Here is a 23,385-nt window from a genome sequence, read left to right on the forward strand (position 1 = left end):
TTCACTCATTTTGTTTTTCTTTATAACAGTTTGCCTTCAACATGTTTATACAGAGAATAAAAACTGTTAAGGGGAAATAATAAAAGATTATTTAAAAAAAGTCCTGGGTGTTCCACATGTTCAGTGAAATTTATATAATAAGTTAATTAAAACTGTAACAAAATATCAAACGAGCCTCTGGTCCTTGCGACATATTTGTCCCTCTTTGATTCAGTGTCTGTATTTCTGAGGAAACCGTGTGTTTGAAAAACGCAAGCATAAAGGGAATCCACTGGACTTCCTCTAGGACTGTGGTAGGTGCTGTTTGATGATCTCTCTGGACTGGGGTGGTATTCTGTCTGGGAAGCGCACCTGGAACTCCACTATCAAATCCCCGCGTTGGGATGGATTTTTTGGGAAAGGTAGGCCTTCTCCACGCAGTCTCTTGATTGTGCCTGGTTTGATGATATCATTGCAGGGCAATGTGATGGCTCTGTTTTCAATGCTGGGAATGTTCACTGTGCAGCCACACAAAGCCTATCAAAAAGCAAAAAAGCAAAGTGAAGTCAGTTCGGACAGCTGATGGTATTTCAACACCTAAGCACAAACTCTACATGGTGACATAGAGACCTAGTGTAAGATGCCTCTATGATTTTACAGGCACAGAGAGCAAATGTACAGTATAGGTATAGTCTATATACATACAGTGTATATAGTGCACTGTAAAAAAAAACTCAGAAATTTACAGTAAAAACCGGCAGCTGTGGTTCCCAGAACTTTACCATAAAAAAATGCACCCAACACTTTAAGTTTTACAAATTTAACTTAAAATAAACAAATTTAAAAGAATATTAGAATAATTTTCTGATTATGCAATTAGTTAAAATAAAAAAACAAATAAATAAGATAAAATGGTTATTAATTGTTTTCATTTACTTTTTTCAAAATAAATGTATTTTATCAACAATTATCTACACAATAACTTCATTCACATTTGATTGATTGCAGGAGTTGTAAAGTTTCTGACTTGGAGTGTGTGTGTGTGTGTGTGTGTGTGTGTGTGTGTGTGTGTGTGTGTGTGTGTGTGTGTGTGTGTGTGTGTGTGTGTGTGTGTTTGTGTTTGTGTGTGTGTGTGTGTGTGTGTGTGTGTGTTATACTGCAGATGTGGTAGCTGAGTGCACAGAAAGCTAATTCTGGCCACTGCTCTTATTACACACAGCTAATGAAGCAACTGAAAAATCAGCTGAGGACATATATTGTGATTCCCAAATCAGAAGTTGCTATGGATAAAAAAGGATTCCATAGGAATGGTTTTCCATAGGAAAACAACCGAGCTAAAGCGAACCGAGCCGTGCCACGCCGCACCGAGTCGTACCACGCAGTGGAAAAGCGAACCGAGCCGAACCGTGCTGCGCCGAGCCAAACTGCATGCATGAGTTTCCCTCGGCTGCATGAGCCGTACCATGCAGTGGACTAATAAATACATTATTTATAGATATGTGTAGATATGTGTTGATTGTGTAGATATTACCTAGTAATTTCATGTCTCTAATGGCGCTTTTCCACTGCATGGTACGGCTGACCATGCGGCCGTGCCGTACCATGCAGTGGAAAAGTGCCAAATGTTGTTGGACTTATGGCGCTTTTCCACTGCATGGTACGGTACGGTTCGGTTCGGTACGGCACGCTTTGGCGCTTTTCCACTGCATGGTACGGTACGGCTCGGCTCGGCACGGCTACATTATGGCGCTTTTCCACTGCATGGTACGGTACGGCTCGCTTCGGCTCGCTTTAAATGGTACCACCTCTGTTGAGGTTCCAAGCGTACCGTACCAATACTAAAATGTGACGTGGAAGCACTGTAGATCACTGATTGGTCAGACAGACAGAATAGTCACTACCAGCGTCACTGTATTTGCGAGACATCAAACCCGCTAGATTTAAATAGCCAGTAACAGCCTCCAATGTTTTAAAACTACTTGCTTGACTTGCTTGAAGAAAAAAAAACTTCCAAAAAAGAAATGGCTGAATCGTGGTCAGTGGACGAGAACCGCAGACGTCCCTCTTGTTAGTTGCCGAGGAGCGGATAAACTATAACGATCATTCATAATCCCACCCACTTTGAAGCGGTACTAACTGCAGTGGAAAAGCAACCGAGCTAAAGCGAACCGAGCCGTGCCGCGCCGAGCCGAGTCTTACCACGCAGCGGAAAAGCAAAGCGAGCCGAACCGTGCCACGCCGAGCCGAAACGTACTGAGCCGTACCGAGCCGTACCATCCAGTGGATATGCGCCAAAAGTTTTCAGTTCGCACATTTTCAAGTTCGTTTGTTGTCATTGTTGTTGATTGGATTGTCATTCTGTTCAGCTGTGTGCACCTTGTTATCATCATGTTTTTGACTCTTTAGTTTGTTGGGTATTGTCTACGTTATGTGTGTGTATAGCTCCCTCTGTTTTGGATTAATTAAAGACTGACTTTTCTCTTCATCATCTTGTTCGTGTTGATCATCACCAAGGGTTTCCAAACTCGGTCCTGCAGAGTTTAGCTCCAACCCCAATTAAACACACCTGAAACAGCTAATCAAGGTCTTGATTAGGTGTTGAAGGTCATTAGGCATGCTTAAAACTTACAAGCAGGTGGGTTAAGGCAAGTTGGAACTAAACTCTGCAGGACAGTGGCCCTCCAGGACCAAGTTTGGACACCCCCTGATCTACACAGTGCTGTGACAGTAGTAACCACCCGAACCTCAATACTTGGTAGTTGGTACACAAAAATGGTAACATTCGATGAATCATTTGAGTATGAAGATCATTTTGAGTAGAAAATGAACTCCAGATGTCACAAAACAGCAAGTTACTAAACTTAACAAAGATAAAACAGTGTAAATACTCTGGAAAACAGCGAAAAATACAGTGACAGTATTAATTGTGCATGCCCCAGTGCATGATGGGAACACCAATATCAAAAAGGTGGGTAGGATTAGGGGTGGTAAAACACGATTTCACTTTTCTAACTTTAGCTAGTGTGTAATGTTGCTGTTTGAGAATAAACAACACCTGCAAAGTTACAGCGCTCAAAGTTCAAAGCAATGTAAGATATTTGCTTTTAATAAATTCAATTTCTAAGGACTACAGCTAACGGCCGGTTTTGGACTACACGACATTCCTCCAGAGTTGCTGACGTCAGCAAATCCCATTATTTACATAAACCCCTCCTCTGAGAATACTTAATAAGCGGGGCGAGGCCATTTTATATTGCTGTTTTGGAGATGAGTTGTCGCAATGCCGTCAAAACGCTGCTGTTATTTTCATCCCGATTGCAGGTCCACTTTGTTCAGCCTTCCTAGGGACGAGGGAGTTAGGGATCAATGGTTAATTATTACCCAAATCTCGCTCTCTGCTGCACATTTTACGGAGGAAAGTTTCCACAATCTTCACAAGTTCAATGCAGGATTCGCACAACAGCTTGTCCTGAATGATGGAGCAGTTCCAACTTTAAGAACAGAAGCTTTTGTTTACGGGCCACAACCTGTAAGTATGATTTATTTTTCGTCGATGTGTTTTCCTGTAATAGTTCGTATTGTTAATTGTACGTTGTAGCAAGGAAGTAAACAAATGACAACGCTGTTTGGCTTTGCAAACCAGCTTGTTAAATGCTCATTCATACTTAACGTTATCCGACATACACCTAATGTTTGGGTTAATAGTTCTGGCGACAGATATTTGTCTACAACCGTTCTAAAATTACAAGAGTAACGGTGGCATAAAGTCAGTAACGATCACTATAAATCTGCAGTCTTTACTCAAAAAAATCCCTTTGAGGATTGTAGTATAATTTGTTAGAACGATTATATGAAATTCTTGTTTATGAAGCTTATTTTTTGTAATACTATAATAATTAGTAAAATTAAATAACAGCGTATCTAAAAGGTAATGAGACAACAAAAAACAAACCTTTCTGAAACGTCGTTTAACAGCCGTTCTTGAACAGGTTCTGCTCGATCATCTTCACTAACATTCTCTGGGTCCGATTTGGGCTCAAATTGGTATGGTTTTATTGAAGCCATCGTTTAAAATACACCAAAGCACAAACTAACATAGACAGTAAAAGAAAACTACCGGTAAAGGTACGGGGCGTGACGTTTCCGGAAAACGTGCACTAGGCGGTTAGCAAATCACAGCACACTGGGCCAGCTAACCAATCTGAGCCCATAGTGTATTTTTGAGGGACTGGCTTCATAGAACCAGGAAACCATCAGACCGTTTTTAAAAGGAGGGACAGAGCAGTGTAGAATAAAGGTAAAATATATGAAAAATAATGCAATTTTTAAAAAACGAAGCATGAACACATGTTATAGTGCACCCCACAAACACAATCAAGCCTTCAAAAAAATGGGTTTTACCACCCCTTTCATTTTATAAGGTTGATATTTACGCTTTGATTTCTACAAACTTGAATTGAGTACTAATATAGAATTTACTTTGTTTCTTTAAATTCTTGCCTGACCTAACTTAATGTATAAATTACATTTGTTTGTTTTTTGTAGCATTTAGCCTACTTCACCACATGATCATTTTTACCTCATTTGTACATTGCTTTGCATACAATTATCTGTTGAATGAATAAAAGTAAAAAAAAAAAAGTTAAATCAAAAGAAGCGGAAGCAAGATACAGAATATTTTGTGACATGATTTATGTTGAGAATATTTTTGTGTTGCTAGCATTTCACTGTACTTGAGTGCATTGCATTCATGATTTTAGTGAGATGCTAGTGGCATACTCTGAGCTCTTTCGAAAAGTTATTGCCTAAAATATTTAAAGAATTTATAACTTCACTGCTTCATATAATCCTGCAATGTGAGAATGTAAACAGATGTGCCACACTTTCCATTATGGATGGGCTGTAGCTTTAAGAACCCCACTGGACCATCAGATAAAAGCATAGATATACAGATTTTAGTAAAAATAATAATAAATATACCAGATAAGACAGTTTACAAATGTAATTGATAGGATTATATGAACAAGATCGTTCTGTATTTATATATGTATGTCAGATTTAGTTAATTTTCATCTTCCAACAGAGCTGAAGTTCTTCACTGTTAAATATCAGGATATTAAAAACGAAATGGATAAAGTCAAGACTTTAAAGATTAAAGCTTAAATGTATATGCAGTGAAAAAGCCTGCGGTTATTTCATGTGAGCTTATGCTGGAAGAGCATTTCATGAACTTTCTGTTAATGCCAAGCACAAACATTGCCAGACAGCTCTGCTTAGCAGCTGCCTCAAGGGACAAGAAAATGTGTTCGCAATGACATCAGCTCCTTCCTACAGACAGCAGTGGTGTGGGCTGAGGGGATGGGAAACGGGGGATTCATGGAAAGAAGGGAGTAGCTGATACCCTCACAAAACAGTTGAACATTACAAGGTGCCAGGCATCTCCTCGACTCTGGCTAATGATGCTGTTTTTCCAAACATAGTCTTGTTAAAGGAACACTCCGACTTTTTGGACTTTAGCTTATTCACTGTATCCCCCAGAGTTAGATAAGTCCATACATACCTTTTTATCTCCGTGTGTGCTGTAAATCTATTTGACGCACCCACCGTTTGCCTAGCTTAGCACAAAGACTGGATGTAAATGGCTACAGCTAGCATACTAGTCCCAGTAAGTGACAAAATAAAGCAAACATTTCCTATTTACATGTTGTGATTTGTATAGTCACAGAGTGTACAAATAACAAGGTCATATTAGACACAGACATCTTTTAACCGTATAAATACTGGGAACTATATTCTCAGAAGGCGAAGCACTGCTACTTGGGCGGAGTGATAACCGCAGCACCTGAGAGACAAACGCACCATGCTGAGGAGCAGAGAGTTCGCTCAGAGTTGGAGTAATAGAGTCAACAATTACTAGATAATAAAAGCATAGTTCAAAATCATGGGTGTTCGCTGAATTGTAAAGAGCTGCGACATTAAACAGGAGAGACCAGGTAATACCATGATGTTTCATAGAATTCCAATCAAAAACGCTGATCTGATGAATCAATGGCTACTTGCTCTGGATATCGATCCAAACACACCTAAAAAGATCATCAAGGACCATCGTGTTTGCTCAGTACATTTCACTGAGGACGACTATTTTGAGAAAATGGAATTTGCCACACAGATCATGAAACGTGTGCTGAAGGATACGACCATCCCATCGATAGCATAGACGGGACAAAGTGGATCACCTGTGGCTGCGGTACGGCACGGAGATGAAAAATGTATGTATGGACTTATCTAACTCTGGAGGATACAGTGAATAAGCTAAAGTCCAAAAAAGTCGGAGTGTTCCTTTAAAGGAGATTGAAAATGAAACAAGTTATTTTATGGTCTACAGCTAAGTGTGACAAAGAGGTCTGTCACTGATCTGGACATTTGCACCAGTACGAAGTTTGCAGAACATTACCACTAGTGAAAAATATTGGCAACATCTACATTTGCAAACCCACTAAAGCAAGGAGATCATTCCATAAGTATGTAAACGATGACACAGGCAAAAAGTTAGTCAAATGCAACTATTCTCAAAATTCGATTGCAAGCCCAGACAATTTAGTTGGCACTCTCTTTTTAATACCCTAAATGTTTATGAACAGAACTGTATTTATTTAGACCTCCAAATGACTGGCAACTGTATTGTGCTACTGTGTAAACCCAAACATACAGGTTCAGCACGCTGTAAAGGTGCATTCAGTAGTTTGGTCAAAGTTTTACACGTTAAGAAATAAATTGTTTTTTTGTGTCATCACTTCTGTAGACTGTACTCATAAAAGTTTTCTTTTAATGGAAGTGTTTTAATTATGTATGGAGCATGTCGCTTGATGCAAAACAATTAGACAATGTTCTTTGTAGACACTTACTATTGACACTTACTAGAAGCGACAAGGAGAGAATCAGTTCATGTATGGCTGAAGAAGCAGAAAGCTCTGAAGCCAAAAGACAGACAAAGACAAAAAAACATGCTTAAACATTAATATGGCATACACAAGGTGGAACGAGTTGACGACAGAGAAAATCCTAGTAGTGATACCCAAATTGCTTTAATTAATTCCCTTTTACCTATCCTACAAAAATAAAACGCATTGAACACTCTCTAAAACTCACTAGTATCAGAGTAAAGAACTACTGAATGCACCTTTAAGACAATGCTCACATTAACAAATTAACTTGATGCAAGATCACATTTAGAGCTGTCTTGAATAATCCAGCATCAATATACAGATATCATCACGTGGCCTTGCATTTCCCCAGCATCGCTGCTAACAGGGCTCTTTAGTACTGCTGATGAGTAATTACTAGGTGAATTGGGTATGGAAATTACCAGCAGACAAGGACCTTATAGCTTTCTTGCTCTTGTACAAACCCATGGTCTTTACCAGCAGGCAATTAAAGAAGCTCAGAGCTCCAATTAAAGCAGTGCCTTGGGGTTCCACTAAGAGCATCTCTAAATGAACATTTTAAAAATGAAGACAATGTGCCTATGAGAACAGTCTATATCCATGCAAAATCTGTCCTGTGAATGTATCTACAATAAACAGGCAGATGAAAATTTGCCATCAGTTTGCATGAGATGGTACCAGATGGCAAAACAGTTTGTGATGTTCACTGGCACTTATCAAGTTTCATTCTGGGCATCTAATGGGCAAGTAAAAGTAAATCAATGCTCTGAAAACATCTCAGAAAATAGTACTCATTTAAGACAGATATTGTAAATCTTTTCAAATATTCAAATCTGTGGTTGACATATTACAAAAGCCAAAATGCTGTTTTAGGCAAAGGAACATACGCTGTAGAGCTGGAAATCTAACGGACACGTTAATGTTTGAAACAGCTGACTGCCTTGGCTGAGCTGCCAAGGTAAAAGTTGTCAAAAGTTAAGTTAACAGAAAGACAAGAAAATATATTTAACGTTAATGACAGTAGTGCTCTGAAACACTTCACGGTCACTCAAGACTGACATTAAGGCTATTTCTGCTGATGTCACTATAAAGCATTAACTGACCGTGGTTTTCTAGGTCACTGGACTAATAAATATATGCAGTTACTGCGATTATTATCCTTAGTGGGTCAGCCCATGAAAATCGCATTACATCTAGACCATGTCAATAGAATATTTAAATTATTGCTCTGATTAAAAAAGCATCATGTTCCAGCATTTAATTACTTGGGGCAGAATTTTCTGAGGTTATACTGGATCCCCTCAGGCTAGCACTGCATCAGTGACTCTGAGCTGTCACAAACTACTGAACTTTTATGATGAAAACACAACTACAGTATGCCACGATACAACAGAAATACAAGTCACAAAAATATAACTTTTCAATTCCAGTTATGATTGTTTTTTATCTGCTTGTTTATTGTGAACAAACTATATTATCAGCAATACTTTTCTGGTTCCAGGCGTGAAAATTAAATGTTCCATGTGCAATCCGAAAAACCGTGCTTGGCTCAGTCACATGGCAATTTTATATGTGGTTCAACTCTTCAAGGAGAGTTCAACTCTCTTTTTCAAAGTAAGGACTCTGCTTTGGCGTATGACACTGCACCATGACATTCCTGTGCTCTCACACTGAAGTGGGAGAGAGTAAATCAGCAATGACTTTGAGCCATGGAGAGACTACAGTCACCAAGCATGATTTTGTTCTATTGAGTCCTAAAGCTATGGTAGATGAACACTGGGCATGCTCAGGTACATTTACCCATATACACTTTATAATGTTATACAATAATATTAATATGTTCGGAAGGTCACAGATATATGGTAAGCTGCACTTTATTGGGAAAAATCTGACATTGCGATATTTTGTTTTCCTGCTTTATATATTGTAATATGAAAACAATTTCACCAGATGACTTCAATAAATTGGGAAAGAATGAATAGTTCTAGAATGCAGGGCTTCCAACTCTCATGCATTCAGAGACTCACGCAACTGACACTAGCCGCGTTCCAAAACTATTGCGAAATGGCGGTGTTTCCATTAACCAATTTTATGCGACTAAAACGTCATTTCAAAAATCATGGTGATGGATGTTGGTAGGTTTATGTATCCCAGCCACCACACTAGCCATTGTTTTTAATAGAAGGAGACGTAGCCATGTTATCCAAGCATTAATGACAAGGAAAGACCCTTATACTTGGGAGCAGCAAATATGAGGTGTTTCCCCCACCTATCTCCTACCCCCTTCAAGGTCTTGATAAATTGTGGCATTTCTTTGTTGTTTAGAATCCAGTATTCCCGTAATACTTTGGTCTTTTATGAGTTTAATGAAGAACTCTGTCTCGTATTCTGTCCAAACAAACCGCGCCATCTTCGTCAGGTGACCTGTAAATGTGCAAAAACTGTTTCCATTGCAGTTTTGCGAAATATTCCTTTTTCAAATTGCCTGAAAAACCACCTCATGCGAGCGTAAAAAAATGTTTGCGATATAAGGGAGTTTTTGCGAAATTGACGTGTTTCCATTGGGCGTATTTTCAATTCGCAATTTCAATTTGCGCAATTTGAAGGGCAATGGAATTTGAATGGGTAAAGTCTTACGGGAATACTGGATTCTAAACAAAGAAATGCCACAATTTATCAAGACAATGAAGCAGGAGGGAGAAATGCCGTCATTTCGCAATAGTTTGGAAAATATCGCTAAAGTTTTGCGCAAATCTGCAATGAGCAGATCTGACAGAGCAGGTTACTTTAAAAACAAAGTCTAAGCTTTCAAATTCTGAAATTTCATTACAAAAATGTGATGTGACAGATTGATTTATTATATTTTTAGTCATATCATTAAAAAACACATTATTTTAATTTGAGTTGTTAATTTTAACCTTTAATAATAATATCAGTAGACAGGGCTCCCTGTATGTTTACTGCTTTGAGATATTTGAGGAATTAAAATGTAGCTACTGTACCAAATATTTATCCAAATGTATCGATATTGAATCAAGATTCAAATCACAAGCTTAGATTTGCAAATGTAAAGATTGTAAAATGTTGTCAATAAACTTAATGAAATTCTGTTTAGTTACCAAATGTTTAGTTTAGTTACCACTTATTGTGATGCAAGGTTGTTCTCTTTCATCATCTCGTGTTCGAGATCCACCTATGGGAAGGGCATCCGTACCTGACCTCTGCAGAAGCATCCAATTGCACCAAGTCTGGCTAGACAGACAGAAGCGCGCAGCCAATGCCAGGTGAGGCCACACCCCCTCACCTAAGGGCATATAACATCTGGGCGCGCTGCTATTCCTCAGTTGACATTCGCTTCTCGCGATCTCTGCATCTCACAGCTCGGTTGGATTTTTACACTGCTCACCTCGTGTCTTCAGGAGGACATATCGACCAGATCAGCCTCCGCCGGACGTGACAGTTGTTTATTTTTCAACTACTGCTGCTTTGCATTCGGAGCCGCCCACGCTCTCGCTATTTTCACCGTTTCTCCTCACGGCTGCCCGCCACGGATTTCTCCGTTTTCTTCGCTGGTATGTCACTGTCTAAGCCTGCAGCCTCTCCAGGGGATAGCATGTCACGGGCCTGCCCGGCCGCGTGTGGTGCCCTCATCGCAGCTAAGGATCTTCATCAGCTTTGCGTGGTCTGTTTGGGTCTTAAGCACGCTCGGGAAGCCCTTGAAAACCCGGAGAATTGCAGTTTCTGCCTCTTGCTGCCTAGGAAGCTGCTAAAACGCCGTCTTAAGGTGGCAGTGACACAGTGCACCGGGCTCAGCCCTTCTGACTCGGACGGGGGACACGGTGATGACGACGCGCTACCGGGGGCCTCCCGGGGCGCAACGTCTCTCGTCTGGGCTGACCAGCCCAATCCCGCCTTCCCCGAGGAGGACATCTTCGGGGACAACCTCACTCTCGTCCACGACCTGCCCGGTTCTGGCGAAGAGGAGGATGCGGCCATTCTTGGGGTTTCAGAGGACGAGGAGGCCATCCCGCCCTCTGGTGTTCCCCAGGCTACGGCCCACGCGGTTCTGCCTCAAGCCATCCTCCTGGAAGTGTGTGAGCGAGCGGCCGCTCGTCTCAACATCGAATGGCCGGCACCGCAGAGCGCCACCGACCAGGAGAGGGATATTTATGATGGGAAAGTGCTGGGACCCCCTCCCGGCCCGAGGAAACAACTCTTCCCCATCCTCCCGGCGTGCGCGAAGCACATGAGAAATTATTGGAGCGACCCGCTCGACTTCAAACACGGTCTCACGGGACTCGAGGTTAAGGACATGGCGGCGCACGGTATGGGCGAACCTCCCACCGTCGAACCTTCCATCGCCAGGCACCTTAACCCCGCTCAGGGCGGGCTGCTCGCTCCCCCCAAGCCGGTCTTGCCCAACAAGATGGACCGTTTTGCTGCCTCCGTTCACCAGGCAGCTTATAAGTCCTCGGCCGTGGCTGTCAGGGCCCTTAACGTTTCTTCGCTCCTCTCCGCCTACCAGGCGGAGATCCTTGAAGAGTTAGGGCAACAATTGGAAAAGGGAAATCCTTCTGAAACCCTGTGGAAGGAGATCCTAACGGTGAACGACCTCGTCCTCCGTAACGCTCGGCAGGCCGTCCAAGCTTGCGGGCGCTCCATGGCGCTTTCCGTGGTCGGAGAGCGCGCGCTCTGGCTGAACCTGTCGGGACTCCCTGACAGTGAGAAACGGCGCATCGCGGGCGCGCCGGTGGAGCCCGGCCGGGCTCTCTTCGGCCCCGCCGTCGCACTGATGCAACAACGGTGTGACGATAAGAAAAAGGAGGATGAGGCCTTCAAACTTTGCCTTCCTAGGAAGTCAGTCCCACGCCAGGCGCCCCCTGTGCGTTTGCCTAACCCACCGGCCACGGGACGACAGTTTCATCAGGGCAGAGAAAAGCCCCGCAACAAACCACCCCCTCGGCAACATAACCCAGCACCTACACACAAGCACTGGGGTAAGCCCGCTCCCGCCGCGGCCGCGGCCGGGAGACCTGCGAATTCCAACCCCACCGACTCGAAACGCAAGCGGCCTGCCTGATGTTCAGCCGATGGGGGCTTCGAGTCCATGTTCACGGGCCGCAAGCCCTTCGGACTCCCCTCCTCTTCTAGGACCCCCGTCCAAAAAACCCAGGGGGTCCCGCGGATGGGTCAGCTCTCCGTGTGTAAACGAGACTGCCCAGCTCGTGTGTTCGAGAGATGTGTGTTTTCCCCCCACGTTCAGGGGGCCCTTTGTAAGGGAAAGTTTAAGCTCAGTGACACCACACTGCCCACACTCTGTTCCCCTCACTCTCTCAATAAAGGCTTCGGCCCCAGTGTTTGCCCAACACAAAACACACAAAACACAAAAAAATACGAATCAAATGAATTCGTTTCGGCGGGAAAACCTCTCTCCGCAGAGAGAATTCATCTCACTGCAGAGAGAGGAAATCCCTCCGAACCCCTGCATGTCGCCTCTAGTGTACCCACTAGATGGCGCCATTGCATCACAAATAAACCTGTCGGTCTCACACAGCTCCGCTCTGGCCCGAGCGGGAGCTCTCGCGAGTCACGAAGCGGCTTGGCGAACCGTTTCAGCTCCCGAGTGGGTGATGCGTACAGTAATGCAGGGTTACAGATTGCAATTCGCAGTAAAACCCCCGCATTTCAACGGCATTCTCTTTTCTCACACGGAAGAGAACGCCTCTCACATTCTGAAAGAGGAAATTTCATCTCTCTTAAACAAGGGAGCGATTCAGGTGGTACCTCCCAATCTGATGAACCAGGGTTTTTATTCCCGTTATTTTCTGGTCCCGAAAAAAGGCGGCTCTCTCCGCCCTATCTTGGACCTTCGAGTGTTGAACAAACATTTGAGGAAATACAATTTCAGAATGCTGACACAAGGCGCACTCGCCCGTGCCATAAAACAGAACGACTGGTTCACATCAGTCGATCTGAAAGATGCTTTCTTTCACATAAGCATCTATCCTCCGCACAGGAAGTTTCTTCGTTTCGCCTACCAGGGCATATGTTACGAATTCACAGTTCTTCCGTTTGGACTCAGTTTGAGTCCCCGGTCTTTCTGTCTGTGCGCGGAGGCGGGCTTAGCACCTCTGAGAATATCAGGTCTGAGAATCCTGACTTATATAGACGATTGGCTCATCATAGCCGAATCAAAGGAGAAGGTGTTGCAGGACACCGACCGTGTGCTCGCGCACATCACATCGCTCGGGTTTCAAGTGAATGTGAGCAAGAGCAATTTCACGCCCAGTCAGAATGTCATTTTCTTGGGCTTGGAGTTGAATTCGGTCTCCATGCGAGCGCGCCTCTCTCAAGAGCGCGTTCGCTCTCTGATGAACTGTCTGACGCAGTTCAGAGAAGGGGCGAAAGTGCAATATCGCACATGTCTCAGGCTACAGGGTCTCATGGCTTCATCCACCCAAGTTGTGCCATTGGGACTTCTGAGGATGAGGGCGTTCATGAAATGGGTCTTGTCACTACATTTCAGCCCGATTCGCGACCTTTGCCGCTCGGTAACAGTGACACGCGCCTGCTCGGCGACCTTGCGCCACTGGGAGAGCGAGAACTTTTACGCACGGGGAACCCCTCTGGGGGCGGTTACGATGCGGAAAGTTGTGACGACAGATGCGTCCTTGACAGGCTGGGGTGCCACCCAGGAGGGCAGAACGGTGAACGGTCTGTGGCCAAACAGACTACGTTCAGCGCACATAAACTATTTAGAGCTTTTAACCATTTGGAAAGCTCTGAATCATTTTCTGCCTCGCCTGCAGGGACATCACGTTCTAGTACGGTGCGACAATACCACGGCTGTGGCTTATATCAACCGTCAGGGCGGCATGCGCTCGTCGAAACTCCACGCTCTAGCTTACAAGCTTTTGGTGTGGAGCAGACGGGTTTTCCTGTCGTTACGCGCAACTCACGTTCCGGGCATTCTGAACAGAGGTGCGGATCTGCTATCAAGGGGAAACCCAATCTACGGAGATTGGCGTCTTCACCCTCAGATAGTGGAAATGCTATGGATGAGATTCGGACGGGCGAGCGTAGATCTATTCGCCTCGCGCGAAAACTACCATTGTCCTATGTTCTTCTCTCTAAGGGACATGGACGCGCCCCTCGGGGTAGACGCACTGGCCCACCCATGGCCCAGAGTGCTCCTGTATGCTTTTCCTCCCCTGTGCCTGATAATTCCCTCATTGGCCAGGGTGAGAGAGCAGGGCCTGTCTCTCATTCTGATAGCACCCAGGTGGCCCAAGGCACCATGGCTGGCGGAGATAATTCCTCTGTTATACGCCGAGCCGTGGCGCCTTCCCGTTCGCACGGATCTATTGTCCCAAGCCAACGGGGAGATTTACCACCCCCACCCGGACAGGGTGGCTCTCTGGGCCTGGCCCGTGAGAGGACGAACCTGAACGCACTTGGGCTTTCGCCGCGTGTGGTCGCCACTATTCAGAATGCCAGGGCAGTCTCTACACGGTCCTTATATGGCTGTAAGTGGCACGTGTTCGAAGGGTGGTGCGATGGGCGCGGTCTCACATCTTATCAGTGCTCAGTTCCTGATATTTTGTGTTTCCTTCAGGACCTCATGGAAAAAGGGAGGTCTTTTTCCACCATTAAGGTCTATTTGGCTGCGATTTCAGCCTGTCATGTGGGTTTTGAGGGCTCTACTGTCGGGCAGCACCCTCTAATCCGCAGATTCATGAAGGGTGCACGCCGCTCGTTGCCAGTCATCAGGAGAACTGTTCCGGAATGGGACCTCTCCATGGTGCTGGAAGCACTGTCTCAACATCCTTTTGAGCCCCTGGGGAGTATTTCCCTTAAGCTGCTGTCCTTCAAGACAGCTTTGCTCTTGGCCTTGGCATCTGCCAAACGTGTCAGTGAGCTACATGCACTCTCGGTTCACCCCTCGTGCACTAAGTTCTCCCTCAGTGGAGATAAGGTTTCCCTTAAGCCTAACCCGGCCTTCATGCCGAAGTGCTTCCCTGCGTTCACTTCGGAGGTGTTGGAGCTGTCCGCTTTTCACCCTCCACCTTTTACCTCTCTGGAGGATCAGAGGCTGAATGCTCTGTGTCCAGTCCGTGCTTTACAGGCTTATATGACCAGGACCAGCGCTTTCCGGAAGAGCGACCAGCTCTTTGTTTCATGGGCCCCTCCGCACAGAGGGAGTCCCATATCGAAGCAACGCCTCTCACATTGGGTTGTGGGCGCTATAACTATGGCTTATGAAGCAAAGGGAGTGCAGCCCCCAAGGGGCATCAGAGCTCATTCCACAAGGGGCTTAGCCGCCTCTTGGGCTTTGTTTAGGGGAGTGTCACTGCAGGACATCTGCTCCGCTGCCAGTTGGGCTTCTCCTCATACCTTTGTGCGTTACTACCGGCTGGATGTCACCAGAACCTCGGTAGCACATTCGGTTTTAGGGGTTGGGTCTTCTTAGCTCTTCCCTGTACCCTGTTGAAACCAATAAGAGTGAATGGCCCGGCTGGTCATGTTCATTCTTGCCACCAAACATTTACTTCCCGTTATGGGTTTAGTTTATGTGCCTTGGTGGGTTGGGGGTACTTTCATGTATGTGTCTCATGCATGCTTCATGTCCTGCGTGTCCACAGCAGTCGGTGTGGCGTCACCTTTGCAGGTTCATGATTAATGGACGTGTCAGGCACCGCCTCCCCGGGGTGACCGTCTTTCTCTGGCTTTCAGAACCTCACTGTGAGTGTATTGGGCAATCGGGGAGCTGTCCATGTCTCTCCCATAGGTGGATCTCGAACACGAGATGATGAAAGAGAACAATAGGTTACTATCGTAACCCCGGTTCTCTGAAACATCGAGTGGAGAGATCCACCAGCTTTGCCCCGCTTGCTGCACGAGAAGCGAATATACTTACTGAGGAATAGCAGCGCGCCCAGATGTTATATGCCCTTAGGTGAGGGGGTGTGGCCTCACCTGGCATTGGCTGCGCGCTTCTGTCTGTCTAGCCAGACTTGGTGCAATTGGATGCTTCTGCAGAGGTCAGGTACGGATGCCCTTCCCATAGGTGGATCTCTCCACTCGATGTTTCAGAGAACCGGGGTTACGATAGTAACCTATTGTTATTGTTGTTGTTTTACAACATTAATGATACAGACATCAGCAGGTATATTAGGCTGCTGTCACTTTAAGACCTAATGCACGGATTCAATATAGCCTGATGATATGCATCTGTTTTCTTTTTCAGTTGTTTACTTTCACTTAAGACAAGTGTGTTTACGAGGGTACTCGCAGAGATGGGCATTTTGACAATTTTGCATATGTGTCTGTTCAAGCACTAAAATATGAGAAAGAGAACTGAATTCAGTGTTCGCGTGCTGTCTGGGCGGCTCTGTCTGAGCACACAGAAAACAGCGCCCAAGTTCCGAATTGAGAATTCTCTTTTGTGTCTTCTTGTGCTTGAATGCTTTAAATTCGTTTGAATGTTTAAACTGACGGGACTTAAAACACATGCAAATAATAAACTTTCACTCTATGATGGTTAAACTTTGCTATTAACCCGCGACTCACATGTAGTCTGAACAGTGGGGCCTGGTCCATATGAATCAACTATGTTTCCTACTTATGTGACATCTATGTGACATCTATCTATCTTTCTATCTAACTATCGCAGAAGCACACATCGTGATGTCGATACTGAAACAATATTGTGCAGCCTTAGTCACAGACATTGCAGGAAATCAAAACTACCAATGGTTTGCGTTGGGAGAATAATGCAGCCAAATTTAGCAGCTATGCAGGTTAACAAGGTCAGCATTTATTTTGGAGTAGGGTTTGATACCAAATGAAGCCCATTAATTTACCCTTCAAGTCCATGTTAATGAGGGCACAAAGGCCAAAGGGTGGCCCATTGTGGAGACTGTCGTAAACCTGTCTAATCTAAGTCTAGGTCTGTCTATTCTTGGGCTACAGAAGCCAACTGATGAAACAACCCAGACTGCTATGACGGCCAGTAAGGGAATGTCAAGGAATAGTGGGAAAAAGCCCACAGGTGCAAAAAACAGACTGTCCATTAGGGATGCACAATATTGAACTCTGGCCAATAACCAATATATCAGTAGCTGTCAATCCACCTATTTTGTGCGAACTTTGGAATATCACATAAAAAACACTGGATGGAAATGCCAAAATGCGCATAAGTTCTAAGAATGCGCATAAAATACATGTGCACTCAATTGAGGCAGATATTTTTTTATCCAATGAAAAGACATGCTCATAAACTACAGTGCAAACACATTACCAAATAAATCCCTCTATGCGTAAAAAAAGTCAACATTGAATGTGATTGGATAACTGGTCTAACCAGCAGACCAATTTCATTGTACAGCATCCCAAATATTGGTGTGATCTGAAATGCCTGAGCCAAAGACTGTCACCAGAATGATTTGGTATAATGACCTCCCAGAAGTGTCTCTCATGTTTGCACTCTCAAACACCAGGTATCCAAATGCATGATGACATGACAGCATTTATTGTGTTTCTTCTGTGGCTCCGAGATAAAAGTAATTTATGATGTAGGAAAAAAGAGCTACAAGTGGCTTCCCCGATAGTAGCAACTTCCATTTTTATTACAGATATTTTGCACCAATGATATTTTTTTAAGTTAAATTCATAACTTTGAAAGGAAACATAACTAGCGTTTTCCAACCTTGCTCCTTGAGGCACACCAACACTACACATTTTCAAACAATTCCTCATCAACTCATTAGAAGAGACTACAAGACCTGAAATGAATAGGTAAAATAAGGAAAACATCCAAAATGTGTACTGTTGGTTTTCCTTCCGTAACAGGGTTGGGAAACACTGCAATATATTTTTGGTAAAAATACATGGTGGAAACCAAATTGACTGAAAACTGATTGTCAAAACAGTAAAGATTTAAGAGCACATACCTCCTTAAGACCAATCTTGGCTGTGTAAATGATATTAGAGCCATCCCTTTTGAAGAGTGGGTGCCCTTTGTCCTTGAGCACGAATGCAATATCAGCAGGAATGTTCTCAGGTGTCTCATCACCCTCTTTGGGGAAGGTGATCTTGGTCCCTTCCTTCCAGCCTCTCTTGATGACAATGTTAAGGATCTTGTCCTCTGTCCTCATTGTCCTTCCATCTGGGTTCAGTCGTCTGCGAGTGATTCGCATCCGCTTGGTACATCCGTGGAAGATCTCTTCTAGAGACACTTTAAGCTCATGTACTACCGGAGGGTCCTGTGCTTTCCTCCGGCCGCCATGAAGGGGCTCATTGCGATGTCTTCGACCTCCACCATGATGAAAACCGTTGATACCATTGAAGCCAAAGTGGCTGAAGGAACTGAAAGGATCATCATCTCCATCCATTTCAATGTCCTTGTCATGGTCACCATGGTCTGCGAAGCCATTAGTGGTTCCTCGCTGGCGTCCAGAGCCAAAGAATATATCGAAGGGATTGGAGCCTCCAAAAAATGAAGCAAAGGTGGCATGTGGATCACCATGGAAGGTGTAGTGATATGTAGTCCCTTGTCCACTAGATGAGCCTGTGCCACCTGTTTTCAAACCTGAATGGAAATACACAGGAGGAACAATGTATTAGGGTTTTCTGCATTTACTCCCAGTTATTTTAAGTTCTGCCTAATTCCACAGGTGAGCATCTTCTGTGACCGTTTCAAGTTAAGAAACTCTAGCTTTCAGTGATGATATTTCTTAATCTTTTTTTAAACGCCTACTACATACTATATTTAAAGAATTCAAGATTGTATAAATGTAGATTCCTTAATGTAAAGTGTAATTTTTCTCAAAAGAAGCAAGTACATTGACACACAGACCAGTTGGACCTCTTTACCAATACCAACGTATGCCAATTCCAAAATAATCCTTTAAATCATTCCCTTGACATTACTAAGAGGACAGTCTATTTATTTGCATGACAATTATTTGAAATAGCCAAAAAGTGAAATAGCCACACACAAATAAAACGTCATATGACATTTCTATTTGTTTAATAAAAAAAAAAGAAGGAAAACACTGGTAGTCCACTTCTGAATTATGATGACAGCTCTACACAGACACACTATAATTGGAAACTGAGTTAATTGTATAGTCCTGCTGGACAATTATCAAGTACTAGCCTACTCCATGACGTAGCATGGAATAGAATTTGATTTAGTCTGCAACTGTTTACACATCACCATTTTGAGGTGTAAAGCTCAACAGAAGACCTTCCAAGTCTTTCTTTCTCTCTTTTCTCCACCCCCTCTCAGTTTGGCTACAAAAAGAACGGATTCAAATTGCTAGGCAAAGAACAGAAATGCTGTCTTAAACAAACAGTCTTCTACATTTCTAGCTGACTTCACTTGGTGGCCTGGATCTGAAAAATGGGCTGAAAAGAACAAGTAGCACAAATCCTGGGGAACTAATTATCCTGTATGAGTGGAAGGCCATAGCACGGTGAATATGTGTTCTCTAAGCTCAGGTGTCTGAACTGTGTTATGAGTTTTACTGTAAAACAGTCCTTTGCAAAAAAACAGAAGTATAAAAAGAGCAGGTCAATTACGATCAAACAATAATAAACTTTTTTGACTGTTTTTCAGTTCTGTTAAAAAAACATTAACATCCATGTGTTATGGTGGATGATTGATGGCTTGTAACAAATGCAGTCCTTCTAAATAACAGGACACAAGCTGACTCGTCTTGCAACTTCACACCTTCAAATCTATACTTAATGCGGATATCTTATAAAAACATGTTTCCATTTCATTCTTTGCAATTTCCATGAACTCTTCAGACCAAAACAGCTAATGAGGGGATGGTTATTAAAGAGGGTCATTTGGGAATAACAGATTCATATCTTAAAATACAGATTTAAAAACATAATTTTTCAATGTGTTAATAGAGCCAAATAAGCTCTCTGCTGCTGCCACAGCCTTTTGAGGGAACCCACTGGCTCTTTTTACAAGCAAAATGGAACCACGCCATGGTGCACAGAAAGAATTAAATGCAAATACTCTAAAAACATAAAGGGAGTCCTTGCAAAATTCAGGAGTAACTTCAGTGAAGGAGGAATTGGCAAAGGTGTACTACTCAGTGCCACAATGCTTCGTTTGGCATCTAGCCTGGAGTTGGCATAAGTGGGAACATTTGAAATACTTTGTTTCCGCGGACATATTTCTTATTTTGGAACAGTGCCATGTTTATAGTCCTTGCATTAGTCAGAGAACTTTTCTGCATCATCCTGCAGTGTGAAGGAGTTATTTTGATTGTTGTGAAAAAGCAGAGGTGGTAGAGTTGCACTGACAGTGTATAAAGAACAGTGGTCTATCCACGTGAGCAACGACAAGATCCTTTTATGGGTTGTCCTATCTGGTATAAACAGAACTTTGCCTGTGTCCATGAAGTCTTTTTGTAGCATCTGTAATGTTTTCTTAGAAAAGATAGCCTATGTTGGAGTATAATGCACTATTTTAGACCAATGATTAGAAACTTTTCACACTGGTAATTAACAACACCGGGGAGGGGAGCACTACTTTTCACTTTCGCGATCACATGTACTCTGTGTATAGGCCGATAATTTGCGGGCATCAGGTAGCTGCTATGAATATGCTGGGTATTGAAATTCCTTGAGATCAAATTCACAAACACGCACACTCAATGTAGCCTATAGGGAATTGTGGTACTGAATGCACATTTTACAAGATAAGATATTTGTCAACTCTTTTCAACTGAACTAAATGGTTTTTATTTCTATAAAAGAGCAAAACGACAGTGGAGGTGGTGCTGTGGTGGCCAGGTAATGTAATCAGCGTACAGCCGAACACCGCGTAATGCCATTAACACCGACTACCACAGTAAGCATAAAGGGCCTGATATACTTCAAGCAAAATCGAAGATCGGAACAAAATCAGGTCGAAACTAAGTTCGTTTGGAGTTCAAAACAGCTTGCCAAAGCAAACTTTACGGAAAAGTTCACTCCGGCTGCTAAAACCTTACCATAACCACTTCTTTTCAAGTGAAAATCTTTTCTGGTTAATTTTTTCCTGTGCAGTCAGTCGAGGTCAGACGTCTGTGAGTGAAAACATGAACACACTTAAGAGCTGCTTTATAGTATAAAAATGCAGTTGTACTTCTGTTGAAATGAGACACTGACACTGTTTTTCATGTTTAATACAGTAATGCTGCTTGATTTTATGCTATCTAGTGTATAAAGTGATATAATAAATGTGACATGACTTCACTGGAGTGTCATAGAGCTCGTGCAAACATAACCACGGTGCTATAATCAGATGCTTTTCAAATGCTTTATTAAAATGCTTGCTGTTTTCTCAATTTTGTTGTGTATTTTATTGAGAGGAAAGCGCACAGCATATATTCACATATTCATCTAACCTACGCTCTCAGCAATGTGGGCGGTGTCAGATGTTGGATAACAGTATACCGCTGCTCACGTATTTCAAACTTCGTTTTACCCCTAAACTAATTTTAATTTGCACTTAATAATAATAATAATTTGTTACATTTTTATGGAGGAGGAGGGTCTTATCTAGCGAAACGATAGGTCATTTAAAAAAAAAATATATATATATATTGGGGGGGGGGGGGGTGCCGTCTGCACACGCAAGGTCTCGTTCGCTTACCTCTCTGCGGTTTGAAACACAATATCTGTCTCGCATGCACGCTCGCTCTAGATTACGGGATATTTTATTTTAACTTATTTGCGATATAATTAGTCGATCACGGGTGGCTCAACAGGTAGATATATAGATAAACTCATCTTTCAGGCATTTGACCGACCGGGTTGACACTTCAGCGTGAGAAATCGGGGGTGTGGCGTGAGAGCGTGAGAATTGGGTCAATTGTGTGAGTCTCACGCTCAATACGTGAGAGTTGACAGCCCTGTATATATATACTTTTTTTTTTTTTTGAAAATGACCTATCGTTTCGCTAGATAAGACCCTCCTCCTCAGCTGCGATCGTGCACAGTCCGTTGAAGCACTTCAGAGACCTTTGAAACTGCATTAATTTGGACTTCAAAACAGTGGTTGCCATTGAAGTCCATTATTCGAAGAAAAATCCAGAAATGTTTTCTCAAAAAACTTAATTTCTCTTCCACTGAGGAAAGAAAGACATGGATATCTTAGATGGCATTGGGGTGAGTAAATTATTAGGAAATTTTCATTTTTATGTGAACTAATCCTTTAACCACCACCGATGTGCAGCATTCACGTGGATGATGCAACGGCAGCCATATTGCGCCAGAACGGCCACCACACACCAGCTTTTTGGTGGAGAGGGGAGAATGATTAAGCCAATCAGTATATATGGGGATGATTAGGAAGCCAGGATGGGCAGAGGCCAATGGGCAAATTTGGCCAGGATGCCGGGGTTACACCCCTTCTATTTTTCCGAAGCACAACCAGGGAATTTTTTTTCTCTTTACCACAGAGAGTCAGGACATCGGTTTATCGTCTCATCCGAAGGACATTGCTTTTTGACAGTATATTGTCCCCTTTAGACCCCCTGCTGGCCTCGCTAACATCTCTAAATAATAATTAATATGGCTTTTCACACTTGAAATAGTGGGCCATTCTAAACCCTGCAAAAACTGAATCCTAAATTCACACTAACCTGAGGTTAATAATAAATCCTAGGTTTGTATAATCCAACGTTTCACACTGTTAATTCCTAAACCTTGGGTTTACGTTCTTATTTGCATATTTGCGGTGTCAGTGATTGTATGATGAACACATAAGGTTTCATAACCTGGGTAAAAAGTGGTGCTAACACGACTTCTAAATTACAAGTGTGAAACTTTCAGCTTAAAGCTGGCTATATAATGATTATCAAATTGTAAAAAGGTTACTATTGTTTCCAGAAAACTGATAATGCCCCAATAATGAGTCATAGAATCCGATAAGGTACTAAGATGTTTGGTTGTAGTTCTTTTGTACATGGAACCAAACATACTCACCATCCTCGCCATACTGGTCATAGATCACTCTCTTCTTTGGGTCACTCAGAACTTCATACGCTTCTGCTATCTCCTTAAACTTCTCTTCAGCATTAGGATCCTTGTTTTTGTCTGGATGAAATTTTAGGGCCATCCTCCTGTAGGCTTTTTTGATTTCATCCTCATTAGAGCCTGCAGGTATGCCCAGGATCTTATAGTAATCCTTCCCCATGGCTTTAATTTACAGAAAGAGTCCTTCCAGAACCACCCCAAGCTCACTACAAAACAAAGGTGAAAATAAACAAGGTAACCAATAAAGAAATAAAAATGCATTCAGGTTTGTTACTCTGATAGATTGACCAATGCAGTGTGGTAAAATGCAACAGCCGCTGTTTTCAAACTTATTGGTTTGATTAAGGTGTTGTGCATAGCCTATGCTGTAATTTTCTTTGCGCGTGAGAGTTGATTTGCATGCAGTGACAGTGGC

The 23,385-nt window shown here is 43.1% G+C and overlaps 1 protein-coding gene across 1 annotated transcript; it reads right to left on the reverse strand.

The window, feature by feature from the left end:
* Nucleotides 1-164: 164 nt before the first annotated feature.
* Nucleotides 165-23,163, reverse strand: dnajb5 (DnaJ heat shock protein family (Hsp40) member B5). The gene is made up of 3 exons (XM_077231383.1): nucleotides 22,920-23,163; nucleotides 17,876-18,513; nucleotides 165-516 (listed from the first exon to the last, which is right to left on the reverse strand). Exons 1-3 carry the CDS (start codon nucleotides 23,128-23,130, stop codon nucleotides 283-285), a joined length of 1,083 nt encoding a protein of 360 aa, XP_077087498.1. The 5' UTR covers nucleotides 23,131-23,163; the 3' UTR covers nucleotides 165-282.
* Nucleotides 23,164-23,385: the final 222 nt, after the last annotated feature.

The sequence above is a fragment of the Siphateles boraxobius genome, unplaced genomic scaffold (genome assembly GCF_051911475.1).
Source record: "Siphateles boraxobius isolate OS27281-9 unplaced genomic scaffold, OSU_SipBor_1 16, whole genome shotgun sequence".
NCBI classification, from domain to species: Eukaryota; Metazoa; Chordata; class Actinopteri; order Cypriniformes; family Leuciscidae; genus Siphateles; species Siphateles boraxobius.

Bases quoted from the DNA above. Each gene is read 5' to 3' on its own strand.
- dnajb5 (XM_077231383.1), bottom strand. From the start codon at position 23,130: ATGGGGAAGGATTACTATAAGATCCTGGGCATACCTGCAGGCTCTAAT. The intron at 18,514-22,919 runs GTGAGTATGTTT...ATTTCCATTCAG, and splicing joins TGACCAGTATGGCGAGGATG to GTTTGAAAACAGGTGGCACA. The intron at 517-17,875 runs GTATGTGCTCTT...GCTTTTTGATAG, and splicing joins CCAAGATTGGTCTTAAGGAG to GCTTTGTGTGGCTGCACAGT.